Genomic DNA, 13,265 nt, shown 5'->3' with positions numbered 1-13,265 from the left:
CCATAGACATTTTTGGTGGTGAATTTTGACATTTTATAGAATAAAATTTTCCGGTCTATACTTATGTTTGTACAAATAAAAACATCGGGTCCCAAAAGCTAAATTTCGTGACTTTTTCTTGACTTTCGAGCAGTTATTCAATTTTTCTTTTTTAACATTTCTTATGCATCAACTATAAGGGGAAAATCCATCCCAACTTGATGCCAGCCCCAAGCCTAGGAAAATGAGCAAAGTTGATGTCACGAAGGACATAGGTCGTAAAACGTACGCCAAAACCATAATGATTGGTTCTCTAAATGAAAACTCAGAAAATGCTAGTGCATAACCCGTAAACGACGCGCAGAGGCTTCGCCTGATTACCATGAGAAATGGACAAGGGTGGGCTCGGTTAAAGAAGCTAGTCTACGTGAGGGTAAGAGTGGTAATACTTAATGTCGGAACGATGAATGTACGAGGAAGAAAGGTTGCAGATCTGATATTAAAAAAAAAAAAAAAAAAAAAAAAAAAAAAAAAAAAAAAAAACCGGCGTAGGGATTGTTCTTTCTAGTTATATGAAAGGTAATGCGGTATGTGTGAACAGAAGAAGCGACACAGTGATGAGTATTAAGATATGCAGGGATGAAATTACCAATGTAGGCTGCGAGGAGAAAGAAAATATAGAATTCTGGAGGGATTTGGACTACGAACTACGCAGCATCTCCACAGAAAAAAGATTAATTGCGGGTTGTGACTTGAATGAGTATATCGGTAGAAGCAGGGAAGGGATTCAGAGAATACACGATGGCTGGGATGTAAGAGAAAGGAGAAAGAGTAGACTTTTCGACGCTATCGATTTGGCGATTTGCAATACTTATTTTCAGAAGAGGAAATAACATCTTTTGACTTATAAAAGCAGTGGAAAAGAAAGTCAAATCGATTACGTTTTGTGCTGAAGACAGTGTCTCATGAAAGTTAAAAACTCAAGATGATAAAAGTTAAAAATGTAGCCCCGCAGAATAAAATGGTGAGCGTAAATTGGACGTTCGCGATTAGATACAATAGGAGGCCGCGTAATGGAAAGCAGAAACTTAGATGTTCGAACGTAAAAGAGAAGAAATTGAGGAGATCGTTAAAAAAAAGTTATGGAAGGAGTAAACTTGCAAGAAGAGCATCTTTAAAAACGCTGGAGCGTAAACAGAAGGAATCCCCTTACAGAAAAAGAGACGTGATGGTGAAACGAAGAAGTGTAAGAAGCTATTAATACAAATAGATAACCAAAGAAAAACGGGACAGTTCTGGAACAGAAAAGGATAAACGTTGTTTTAACGCGGCTAATAAGGCAGTAAAGAGAGCACTGGGCAAAGCATAAGTGGAAGCACCAATATATGACGATCTTGAAACACCAGATGAAATGAAGCAGCTATACAGGAATGAAACAAGATAACAAAGGATATTACTTACATTAGGCAATCGGTAAGGATTGGTTCCTACCGATGAAGAGAAGATCAGAGAGGGATGGGCCGGATATTTCGACAAGGTTTTAAATAAAGAAAATTCGAGCAAAATTCTCACCAATGAAATTCCAAATCTTAGAGCAACATCAAGAATAAGTCGGGAAGGAACAGATAAAGCGCTCAAGAAAATGAAGACGGGAAAAGCGATCGGTCCAGCTGGCATACCACTAGAAGCATGGAAGGGTTTGGGGCCAGAAGGTATAGATATTGTATGGGAGCCGATGTAGAAAATCTATGAACAGGAAAAAAAAAATACCGAGTCAATGGAAGGATAGTGTCACTGTACCTATTCTCAAGGAGAACTGAGATGTAAAGGACTATAAAAACTACAGAGAATTCAAACCGATGTTACATACGATAAATATTTGGGGAAAAAATTGTAGAAGGGCGATTACGGGAAGAAATATCAGTAGGAGAACAGTTTGGTTTTCTGCCGAGAAAGAGTACAGCCGATGCAATTTTTATATTAAGACAAACTATGGAAACCAAAAAGGATTGTATATGATCTTTATTGATTTGGAAAAATGCCTAAGACAGAATATCATGTCAGGAAGCATGGAGAAATCTGAGGAAGAAAGAAGCACCAGAAAAATGTGTAAGAATAATCCACGATTCGGTACCACCCCAGCATTTGCAATGCACTGTGAGGGCACTCCAGAAGCACGTTCGTGGTGTTTTGGCTGTCTGGCCTGTTATGGTACTGTCAAACTGTTGTCTTCATCAGTAGTTTGTGATGTGTGAATTCCAAATTGAGATGAGTTCACGATTCCTACGTGAGTGAATCTGTTCTATGCACAAACACCTCAAGTAGTCTAAAAAAGTATTGAAAGTTTTGCGCACGACGTGCCATTAGTATCCCAACTCTGGGTATACGAGTTGCAAAGAGTCAACCTAACGTCACTTGACAGCTGGCAATTGAAGCTACTAGAGTGCAAAATGTATTGGAATTCTCATAATTAGACGTAACGCACTGCGCCGTGAAATTGAATTTTCCCGAAGCCCTTGCTACATTTTATAGCTATCTTTCGATAAAGGCGCAAAGGCTGTACAGGCCAGTGAAGAAATTTGTGCTGTTTATGGACAACATATGTTATTGAAACCAACAGCCAACGACAGTTCAGTCACTTCAGTTCTGAAAATTTCGATGTCTTACATATTCCTTTCCATTGAATTTCTATCTGCAAATCTCTACTGAAACGGGACGAACTAGAGCCATTTCTGAAGTTATCACGAGTGATGAAAAGTGATAAAATGTAAAGTAATCTACGACAATGTACGTAAAAGATCATGCTGAAGCGAGGAAAAGTTCCACAGTCTGTTGCAAACCCCCACTGGCTTCCATAAAGATATGCTGTGAGTTTGGTGGAAATGGAGGGAAAATGTACATCAAGAACTGCTGCCGCCGAGCAGAATGATAGACTAGGATCTATACTGTCGACAACTAGCACGAGTACACCCATCAATTCAAAAGAAATGGCAGTAATAGGTCAACAGAAAGGGTGTCGAATACCACGCTGATAACAACATCAGACGGCATACATCTTTAACGATCTGTCAGAAATTAGGAGAACCTGAGTGGTGGCTTTCAATGCACACACTGTATAGCTTTGACCTGGCACCGTCAAATTATCATTTGTTTTAGTTTCTGCAGAATTTCCTGAATGTAGTTAATTTAGTTTCAAGAGGCCTGTGAAATAAGTATCACAATGTTTTGACCAGAACTTGTGCACAAACAGGATTATTTTGTTGCCGGAAAAATGACAGAGGCCATCGAACAAAATGGTATATATCTGGTTTCATAATTTTATTTTCACATCACAGTATTCTCAATTTCGACCTCCACACGCTCAATACTTTTTAGACCTGATATTTAGACATTACTTGACTAGAAACTATGCAAATAGATAGTCTTCATAAATGTACGAAAACGAAGTGGAATAAGACCTCTCGAAAGCTATTGGTTTCAGAGCTAAAAGTGTCCAATGACATTAGAAAAGAGGTATTAATAATGTGGGAGTATGTAATTAATCTAAGTCTTCTATCGTCCTTCACTGAAATATGAATTATAATGTATTCTAAGATAATAATTTTAAAAGTAACATCCCAGTTTCATTCGAGTGTTGGCTATGTTTTTTTTCTTTCTTTAGTCCCTTTTTAATAAAAATAAATAGGATACCATACTACTAATAATAATTACATTTTCTAACAGACTGTAACATCTCTGGTTGAATTATTGCACAATGATCCCAAAGCGCTATAATTTCATTATGGTGAATCGTCAGAAACAAGCCACATCAGATATATATATATATATATATATATATATATATATATATATATATATATATATATATATATATATATATATATATATATATATATATATATATATATATATATATACACGAGGAATGATTAGAAAGTAAGATTACAAAGCCTACAGTGAAACGTATATACTATTTCATACAACCAATAAGCTTGTCGCATCGTGGGATGAGTTTGAAGATTCACTCCTGGTGAAAAATCTTGTCCTTGCGTGTTCAGCCACTTTGTCACGAAGTGTTTCACTTCTTCGTCTGAATACGAAGCGATAGTATTCTAGGTACTCCTTCAAGTGCAGGAACAGGAGAAAGTCGCTTGAAGCGAGGTCTGGGCTGTAGGGAGGGTGCTCGATGATGTTCCAGCGAAACTGCTTCAACAGCCGTTTCTGTTGGTGCCACTGCGCTCCTCGTCGGTGATGTTTTCTCTACCAGCTGCAAACTTTCGACACCGTTCTGCGACATGCTGACAAGACATTTGTCTCTCCTCATGAACCTCTATTAGATACCAGTGAATTTCAGCCGCGGTTACATGTTTCGCCCACTGAAATCGAATAACTGAGCGGTTTTCTTCGCGAGAACAGTTTTTCAAACGAGTTGCCATTTATGTTTACATACAACTAGCGTCGTAAGTAGCGAGAGGCTGAAACTCTGCCCAGTTGGAAACTCCACGTATTTACAATTACCGCACACTCCTCATTCATCTGTACCAGAAAAACTCCAGAAATATCGGCTTTATAACCTTAGTTTCTGATCCTCCCTCGTATGTACGTACAATTGCATGTCTGTGCCCCTCCACGTAAGTTCAAAAGTTCAAATTTAAAGTTAACAGATTAAAGTTATTACTACATTCATTTTAGCATAGCTATAAACTAAGTACCTGATATATTTCTTTTGCGGTGGCATACTAGAATGGGGAACTGACATAGTCGCCGATACGTAACAGTCATCCTGAACATCCCAATGTCGCAACAGGACAAAGTCTCGACTAGCAACTACTCCACCACCTGCTTCAGCTGATACATTATATACTATATCCGTGTGGTCATCTATTTTCTGAAAATGAATATATTTATTAATAATTTGTGTGTGAGACTTGCATTACATAAATCTAAACTGGAAATTTTATGGATCGCTTGAAAAGTTAATGCCATATCTATACCCGAATCCTAATTATATGCGTATGAACACTACATAATCCCTTACTAAGAAACTGATAGAAAAATCTTCACTATATACTATACAACATTTAATGTATATAATTTGTATAATTGCATGATCAAACAGAAAATAATAGGTGTTAAAGAAATATATTACAAATATACATTTAAAACATGAAAATAGGGGGAATATTGTGAAGTATTGCTTTAGCATATCTAATATTACCACTATTTTCGTGTAACACTTTCCCATAAGATACATTACTATATCACGTAAGATTTATAATGCATATGTAGCTATTTTATTTGTATAAAGAACAAATCACTAATGCTTAGCCTTGTACTACATAGAAAATACATATACCAAATCATTCTAGGATGTTATACAGAAATGTTTAGGTCATAATCTGTGACATTCCACCTCACAGATAAAGTGTTACATGAAAACAACGTTAATATTAGAGCTATTAAGCAATGTCTGATATTCGTTCCATTTAAATAAGTGGAAGTTGTTCCCTCGTTTGTAGTGATACAATATTCATGGATTGAAAATACAGTAATGAAAACACTGTCAGATGGTTAATATATTCACGATCATGCGTGAGAATAATCTGGAAAATGGTAGTTGTCACCAAAGAGATGCATTTGTGGTGCTATAAGTGGTTAAAGTGGCCAGTGTTATGTATGGTGTTCTAAAAATTTTTACGAAACTTTGTAGTGGCCCCAAAATTGGATGCCATTTTTTCATTTATTTTTGCAATTTTGTTTGTTATAATTGAATAACATTTTAAGAAGTATTATTGTGATTGAATGATGCTTATTCTCCAGTTGTATTCAGCCACCCTTATTATCTACACAATAACTAGTTAATTTCGAATGTTTGCTTTGTTACTTTTCACTGACTCTCTTGGCAATGAAGATAGTTGAATCTCTCTTCTTAATCTCCAACAGTCAGAATATAGCCCATAAAGATACATGTAAACCTATGTATAAATAATGTTTTCATGGTTATTATTATTTAGAAAGGGGATCATTTAATCTTAACATCTCAATTCAGATAAAGACGATGGAAGAATTTATAAAATGAGAAGTAGGAGGAAACAAAGAGTACCCCGAGAAACCAACGATGTTGTCCACCACAAACTTACTTGGCCGGGGATCGAAGTAATGACCCTATGCAACAAAGATAAGCGCTCTAAAACTGAGCCACCGTGTTCCCTGGCTCAGTGGTAAAGTGCACACCCCCTCCTCAGGTCATGTGAGTTTGTAGTAGGCAACTTCGTGAATTTTTTTTTTTTTTTGACTTCTCTCCTCGTTTCCTCTCACATTCACTCCATCAATTTCTTTCATAATCATTCACTTGCATCAGTCATCAGTCTTCTTCAGCCTAAACGACATAATCATGAGGTGTAAAACTTAAAAGCTTCATATCTCATTTACAACGAGGAGTCACTGAAAAGTTTTGAGTCTAACAGAAAACGAGAATCTAGAATAGAACAATTATTTGTATTAGAATAGTACAACCTTTGATATTAATGTGTAGTTAATCTCTTAGTTCTAAGTAATTTCTTTTGTCATTCACAGGCTCTTGAAGTGAGCGAGAAGGCAGAAAGTTGGGAAAATGGAAACAAATCGAGTACAGGTCAGTCATCAAGTATCAGCAATTAAAAGGAATGTCGGCGTCTGAAGTCCACCAGGATATGGTCAATACCGTCGGTGAATCTGCCCGTTCATATGCCACCATCAAAAGACGGGTGCAGGAATTCAAGCGTAGTAGGCAGTGTTGAAGATAAGTCGAGGTCTGGGAGACCATCAAGTGCTATCACCACGGAAAACATTGGCCTGGTACTTCATATGATCATGGAAGATCGCCGATTGTCAATTCGACAGATAGCTGACAGGCTGGGTATATCACAGGAGCGAGCAGATCATATTTTGAAAAATGAGCTTGGTTTATCGAAAGTTTCTGCTCGATGGGTCCCATCCGTGGACAATTTTAAACTGGTCGAAAGTGACGTGGACAATTTTCTTTGTTGATTCATCACTATGGACGACTGCTGGGTGCACCATTACCAGCCAGAAACAAAACAACAATCCAAACAATTGAAGCACCCCGCCTCCCCTTCCCCAAAGAAGGCAAAAGTGATCCCCTCCGCTGGCAAAGTGAAGGCCTCTGTTTTTTTTTTGGGGGGGGGGGATTCCCAAGGTGTGATAATAATTGATTACATGCAAATGGGTCATACCATCACAAGACAATACTATAGTGACCTTTTGAAAAACTTCAAGTGCAAACTCAAGAAAAAAGGTCACAAATGATGTCCAGAGGCGTTCTCTACCATCATGACAATTCCGACGGTCACACAGCAGTTGCCATGGCTACTATTCACGAATGTGGCTTTGAACTTGTTCCTCATTCACCCTATTCTCCAGATCTGGCCCCGTCAGACTTCTACTTGTTCTCTAATCTAAAAAAAAAAAAAAAAAAAAAAACGCTCTACCAGGACGACGTTTTGCAAGCGATAATGACGTCATGACAGCCGTGGAGGAGTTTCTGTAGTCACAACCTAAGGATTTTTTTTCTACTGGAATAAGAGCACTGCAGCACCGTTGGAGCAAGTGTGTTGCTGCCTAAGGGGATTATGTTGAAAAATAAAGGTATTACCAAATCTGTACTACTTACAGTTTCCTCAAGGCTCAAAACTTTTCAGTCACTCCTCATGTGTATATAAACATTTTAACAAGAATAACATTCCAGGATTTTAGCAACTGTTCATACCTGCAATACTCGAGTTTCCAATAAACTAGGATTCCATTTTGAACACTGCTCTGCTTTCACAACTAATTCTTCTAAGAGCACCTTTGGTGGGAAATCTAGTGTACCCTGTAAAGATTTAGAAGCATCTATTATATCTTGTAAAGCTAAGAAAAAAAATACATTTTTTAATTATTCGCCCGATATATTACCTGTCGTCCATACTATTACTGAAGACTTTCACAGCAGGTGAACTTTCACCTTTGGAAATGCACATGAAAAATTAAAATTTGTTTTTTTCCATCGTTTTTATTTAGAAAATCTGTTAGCTGCCAGTATTTTCCAAATAAGTATATTAAAATAAATGAAGTAGAAACCGTTATTAATTGAACACAAGTGCGTTCCGTTTCATTGTGTGAAACTACAATAGACTTCCAAACTATGCAAATTCAATACTTACATTGGAATAAGTAAATCTATTACTTCCCGTTACAATAGAATAATAAGATAAATTATGGAACTTTGTTCTTCGAACGTTGAATCAAAAACACTTACTTGTTATTACTTACTATTATTTGGGGATATGTAGGAACCAACATTGAAACTAAAAGTTTCTTGGAAATCAATATCGAAACCGGAAGTGGCAATATATTTTATAATTTCCGGTTGTGATACAGAAATAAACTGTAGGCAACACATATTCTTGCAGTGCTGAATCCAAATAATAAAAGGAAAACTACTTTTTCACTACCTCAATTGTAGATTTTTACAATTATCGGTTTGAATAGAGGAATAGAAGTCGACATGAAAATTATTCTTACCGCGCTGAACGCACATTAAAAAAAAATTCTAAACGTGTTTGTGAATGGGACAATCTCCAACCAATTAATCCAAAACTTGTTATATAGAGTGTTTAAACACATATATAGTAATAGAAGGTGTACCAACCTCTATTGGAATTAAAGGCAGCTGTTCGGGTAAGTAGCCGGTCGTACAAATATTGAATATCCATTTAGGGTATTGGATACCACGCTCACTGCATGCCCTGACGTGGTTAAGCGATGTGCGACTGCTGGTAAGACGCCATCCCAGGACAATCTAAATCTGCTCGATAGGACTTAGATAAGAAAAACCAATAGATCAGGGTAGATGGAACATACTGTGTAGATCACACTGAATTGTCTTGGTGATACGGAGACACAGAATGTCCTGTTGAAAGACTGGGTCTCACAAAGTGTCGGACAGGATTGACTATGTCATGAATGTACGACGCATTAGTCATACCCCTTTCATGAAATCCAAACACGAATAAGATGTGTAGCTTATTCCCTTCATTTTATAGTGCCAAGAGTAATTCTTGTTAGGCATGTATGAACACGTACTAGATTTTCTCACTCATCCGTACGTTTACTGACTCATACATAGGCTTGCCATATGTCCCGAGCGGTTTCGTGTTTAGTCCCGGTCAGACAGAGAAATTCAGATTCTAGTCACAAAGTTATTTAACAACTAGAGCGTTTTCCATTGTGATCTACTGACATTTTAGATCTACGATCTGGGAACATTTTTAGTACAACGAGTTGGTATCTATACTCGTACATCGAATCGTTGTGTTGTACTGTATGTAATAGAGTATTACTAATAGTGCACGTGCGTTTCAGTTGGTTACAATGCCTAAAAGATTACTATAGTTCATGTGCACATTTAATGATGAGCTGAACGACGAAAATTTCCTTGTGCACATGTCTTTTAAGTTGAAAATTTATCACCAGAATTTTTCATAAAATATTGGCATTAACAATGTTCCGGTTTGGAGCTTTAGAAGTTTGGAAAATCTACCCATACACCGCCGCCACCGTGTCTGAGACAGAAAACATTCATCCATGAACAACGTTCCCATCCATTCGCCTCACCACTGTACTATTTTCCTACAGGGTGTCTACTAAAATTCCAAAATGAAATTTCGTGACCTTTTCTTTATCAAATCATAAAATTTACTAACATTTTGAAGAGCGAATTTGGGTGCGAATTAGGCCGAATTTTCATCCATGCGATAGCAACGTACTTTGCTTGTGATTTGGTAGCGTCTAAACCCGACCATAAACATTTTTGGTGGTGAATTTTGACGTTTTGTAGAACAACATTTTCCAATCTGTACTTACATGTAGTTTAAATAAATCGTGACCCAAAAGCTAAATTTCGTGACTTTTTCGTGACTTTCATGACCGTTTTCTGATTTCGTGACTTTCGTGACCGATGGACACCCTGTCCTACAATACCGAAACACAACGTCTTATAATGCTAAACATCTTGACCTACAGAGCAGTCTCCGTAAGTGATCAGACAAGTTTACAAGAGGAATTCTCAACTATCTTCGTTCTATACACTCCAAAAAAAACTATAGTCTTACAGATATCAACATTGCCATAAAAAGGGTCATTACTTTGCAACAAAAAATGATCAATGAGTGAGGATTATCCCTCTACTACCGTATTGCCTTTCATCGACCGCATCTCTGGCAAACTCAGCAGAATACTTGCCAAACATGGTATAAGGAGTGATTTATAAACCTCCAGCCAACATAAGATCATTACTCAAACCAGTGAAACACGACCTTCACCTGGGCACTCCTGGTGTATACCGTATACTGTGAATGTGGTAGATCATCCATAGGACAAACTGGACGTAACAACAGAACAACGATGCAAAGAACACAAGAGCTACTCGAAGCAACCCGAAAAGTCAGGGCTAGCAGAGTATAGCCTAAAGCTTGTACACAGAATTGATTTTACAAATACCCCCATAGTGGAAAAGTGCAGCAATTTTTGGGACAGAATAATAAAGGAAGTCATGGCTATCTCACGGGAAAGGAACAATCTCAATACAGCTAGTGGGTTTCAACTTAGCCTATCTGATTATTGTATCATCTTCTGCAAGGAATCCAAAAATGATTATCACGGACTAATCTTTCGTTTTCGACGATCTATCTTGATCTGATGATATTACAGAGTGTCCATAAAGTCCTTTGCCACCCCTAAAACTCGGAAACGGTGAAATATATGTCAAAACGAGAAAACACGTATTTCATCATTTCAAAAGTATCACGTATTGAGAGAAACAAAGTTGACCCCAGGGTCCCTTGGAGCGTCCCAGACGGGGTCCAACTCAAAATTTTCAAATGGCAAGGGGGGTCAAGTAGTATATCGTTTGAGAACTATTTTCAAAAGAAAGACGATGGAATAAGTTTCGACGTTCTATAGTGACCCTGTACAAAATGGCGGCAGGTCAAAATGTTAACACAGTTTGCACTGAGAAATCTTCGGCAACCCCTAGAAATCTGAAATGGCTCAACATATATCAAAACTGAAAAAAAAAAAAAAAAAAAAAAACCGAATGCTATCATTTTAAAAGTACCAGTAAGAGGGAAACAAAGTTGCTCCAGGGTCCCTCGGAGGGTCCCAGACGTGGTCCAACTCAAAATTTTCAAGTGGCAAAGGGGTCAAGAAGTATATCGTTTGAGAGCTATTGTTAAAAGGAGGAGGATGGAGCAGGTCTTATGTTTCAATACCAACCCTTCGTGAAATGGCGGGGGGATTAAAATGTTAACACGGCCTTCATCGAAGAGTCCATGTTACTTCCAATGATCCGAAACGGTAAAACATAAGATATCAAACCGCTAAAAGGAGTGTTTCCTTATTTGTAAAGTGCAGCTTTTCGATGTGCAAATATTTGTCCCAGAATACCTGCAGGGTCCCAAGTGGGGTCCAACTTAAAATTTGCAAATAGGAAAAGGGTCAAGTGCCATATTGTTTGAAAGTTATTGGTAAAAGAATGAAGATAATACAATTCGGAACGGCTATGCAAACCGTTCCGAAAGAACAGGGATTGGATGAACTGATAGATATGTAAACAGTCACATCTATTGAAAGGTTTAACTGGGTGCCATGTCTGCATTACTAATTGAGACAATACTATTTCAAGTAGAAGTGTGCCTACTACTACTTCTGACGCAATTAGAGGAAAACAGGGGGTTATGGAATCGTGGCTTATTGCCTCTGTTGAGAGCTGTATACTTGCGGGGATAAGCGAAACTATGTTCTCGAAGAAGCTTCATGACGTTGCAGTTTTGTTACTGGTGGATGACTTCCTGCAGGTTTTTTTTTTTTTTTTTTTTTTTTTAAATGCGTCTCTGAAAAACTTTTGCAGGTAAGTTTTCATTACTTATTTCGTAGTATGATTTTGCAAATTAAACGCACAACTCTACAGTAGTGTGTGCGCCTTATGTTGTACCTCTAGGGAAAAGAACGAAATGTCACGTTATGTGCACGATTTATTTGAGGTGTGAGTGTTTTTCAAAATGGCCATGGGAGGGGGGGGGTTATGGAATACTTCTGTTGTTCATAATCCATAAGCCTCTCCTAGCTGTATGAAAACAATCAGCATAATAATAGACCTCCAGCATTGGTTTGTGAGTCCAGTACGGTATTGTAAAGAAATTAAGATGATGAATAATCTAATAGTATATATGAATAGATTTATTACAGCTAGATCAGTGCAATTTTTACATTTCTGCAGATCACGAAGTTACATCCACGTCCGTTGGACGAAAGTCTCCTCTGCAAGATACATCGGAGCACAAGGACAACGAATTTGATGCAGCAGAACCGATTCCAGGTTAGTAGATTAGGTACAGTATTCTAGGTCTAGTTTAGAAAGACTAGATATAATAGGGGTCTATAGTACACAGACGTAGATGGCCTCCAACCATTTCATAGAAAACTACAGCTGTAATTGATTAGTATAGACGTTGCTTTTCTTCATGGCCAGAAACTTTTTGCATCACAAAACTGGCGATTGTCATGGACGAAATCGGCTGGCTCACAGTTTAACGTGGATTTCAACAGAAATGTCGACTCTACAGTAGGTAGCTATTCTACATATTTCTAGATGCATAGAATATATTATAGACTAAGCGGTAGACTAGATTGGATTCTATTGGTCGTTAAAGCTGCTCATCAACAGTTCTCTCAACAATGTGTAACTTTCCTGAAAGCGTTTCTTTCTTATTTTCAGGACCGTCGACAACCTCATCTCTCACTCCCTATGACATTTCACCACCACTATTGCAAAAACCCAAACTATATACACGCGGACGTCCGAGGGTTTCAGCTCATGTTTTGACTTGTTCGCCATACAAAGAACACGTAGTATGTTCGCGTGATAGATGAGAATCCAGGTGTGGCGCTAAATGTCCTTCTAAAAGGCGTAATTCTCCGAAGAAGGCGCAGAAGTTAATGGAACCATCTTCATCTACTAACTTTGGTAGTGAATCTGATGAACTGCATTTTTAAGATTACAGTGATGAAGAGATCGTGGCTACGTGCATCCAACCAGAAGATGGAGATGCTGAGTACATCTTTTGTGACAGTAAATTTTCGGATGATGTTCGTGGAGAACTGTGGGTTAAAGGTGTGATTTGCGCAATGTGGGCTCATGAAGTGTGTTCTGGGTCCGATAACGACATCTATATATGCGATTTCTA

The 13,265-nt window shown here is 37.8% G+C and overlaps 1 protein-coding gene across 2 annotated transcripts in view; it reads right to left on the bottom strand.

The window, feature by feature from the left end:
- The window catches only part of Start1 (Steroidogenic acute regulatory protein-like), a 251,063-nt gene that overhangs the window by 18,509 nt on the left and 219,289 nt on the right, over positions 1-13,265 (bottom strand). For both annotated transcript variants that reach the window (XM_081735713.1, XM_081735712.1), the window contains exons 11-12: positions 7,748-7,852; positions 4,692-4,867 (exon numbers count right to left, since the gene is read on the bottom strand). In XM_081735713.1, coding sequence (XP_081591839.1) covers positions 4,692-4,867; positions 7,748-7,852 — 281 coding nt within the window. The remainder of the gene's footprint in view (positions 1-4,691; positions 4,868-7,747; positions 7,853-13,265) is intronic.

This window comes from Thermobia domestica, chromosome 13, assembly GCF_964235325.1.
Source record: "Thermobia domestica chromosome 13, izTheDome1.hap1.1, whole genome shotgun sequence".
Classification (NCBI taxonomy): domain Eukaryota; kingdom Metazoa; phylum Arthropoda; class Insecta; order Zygentoma; family Lepismatidae; genus Thermobia; species Thermobia domestica.
The sequence above is the reverse complement of the archived record's forward strand: the minus strand, read 5'-3'. Positions and strand labels throughout refer to the sequence as shown.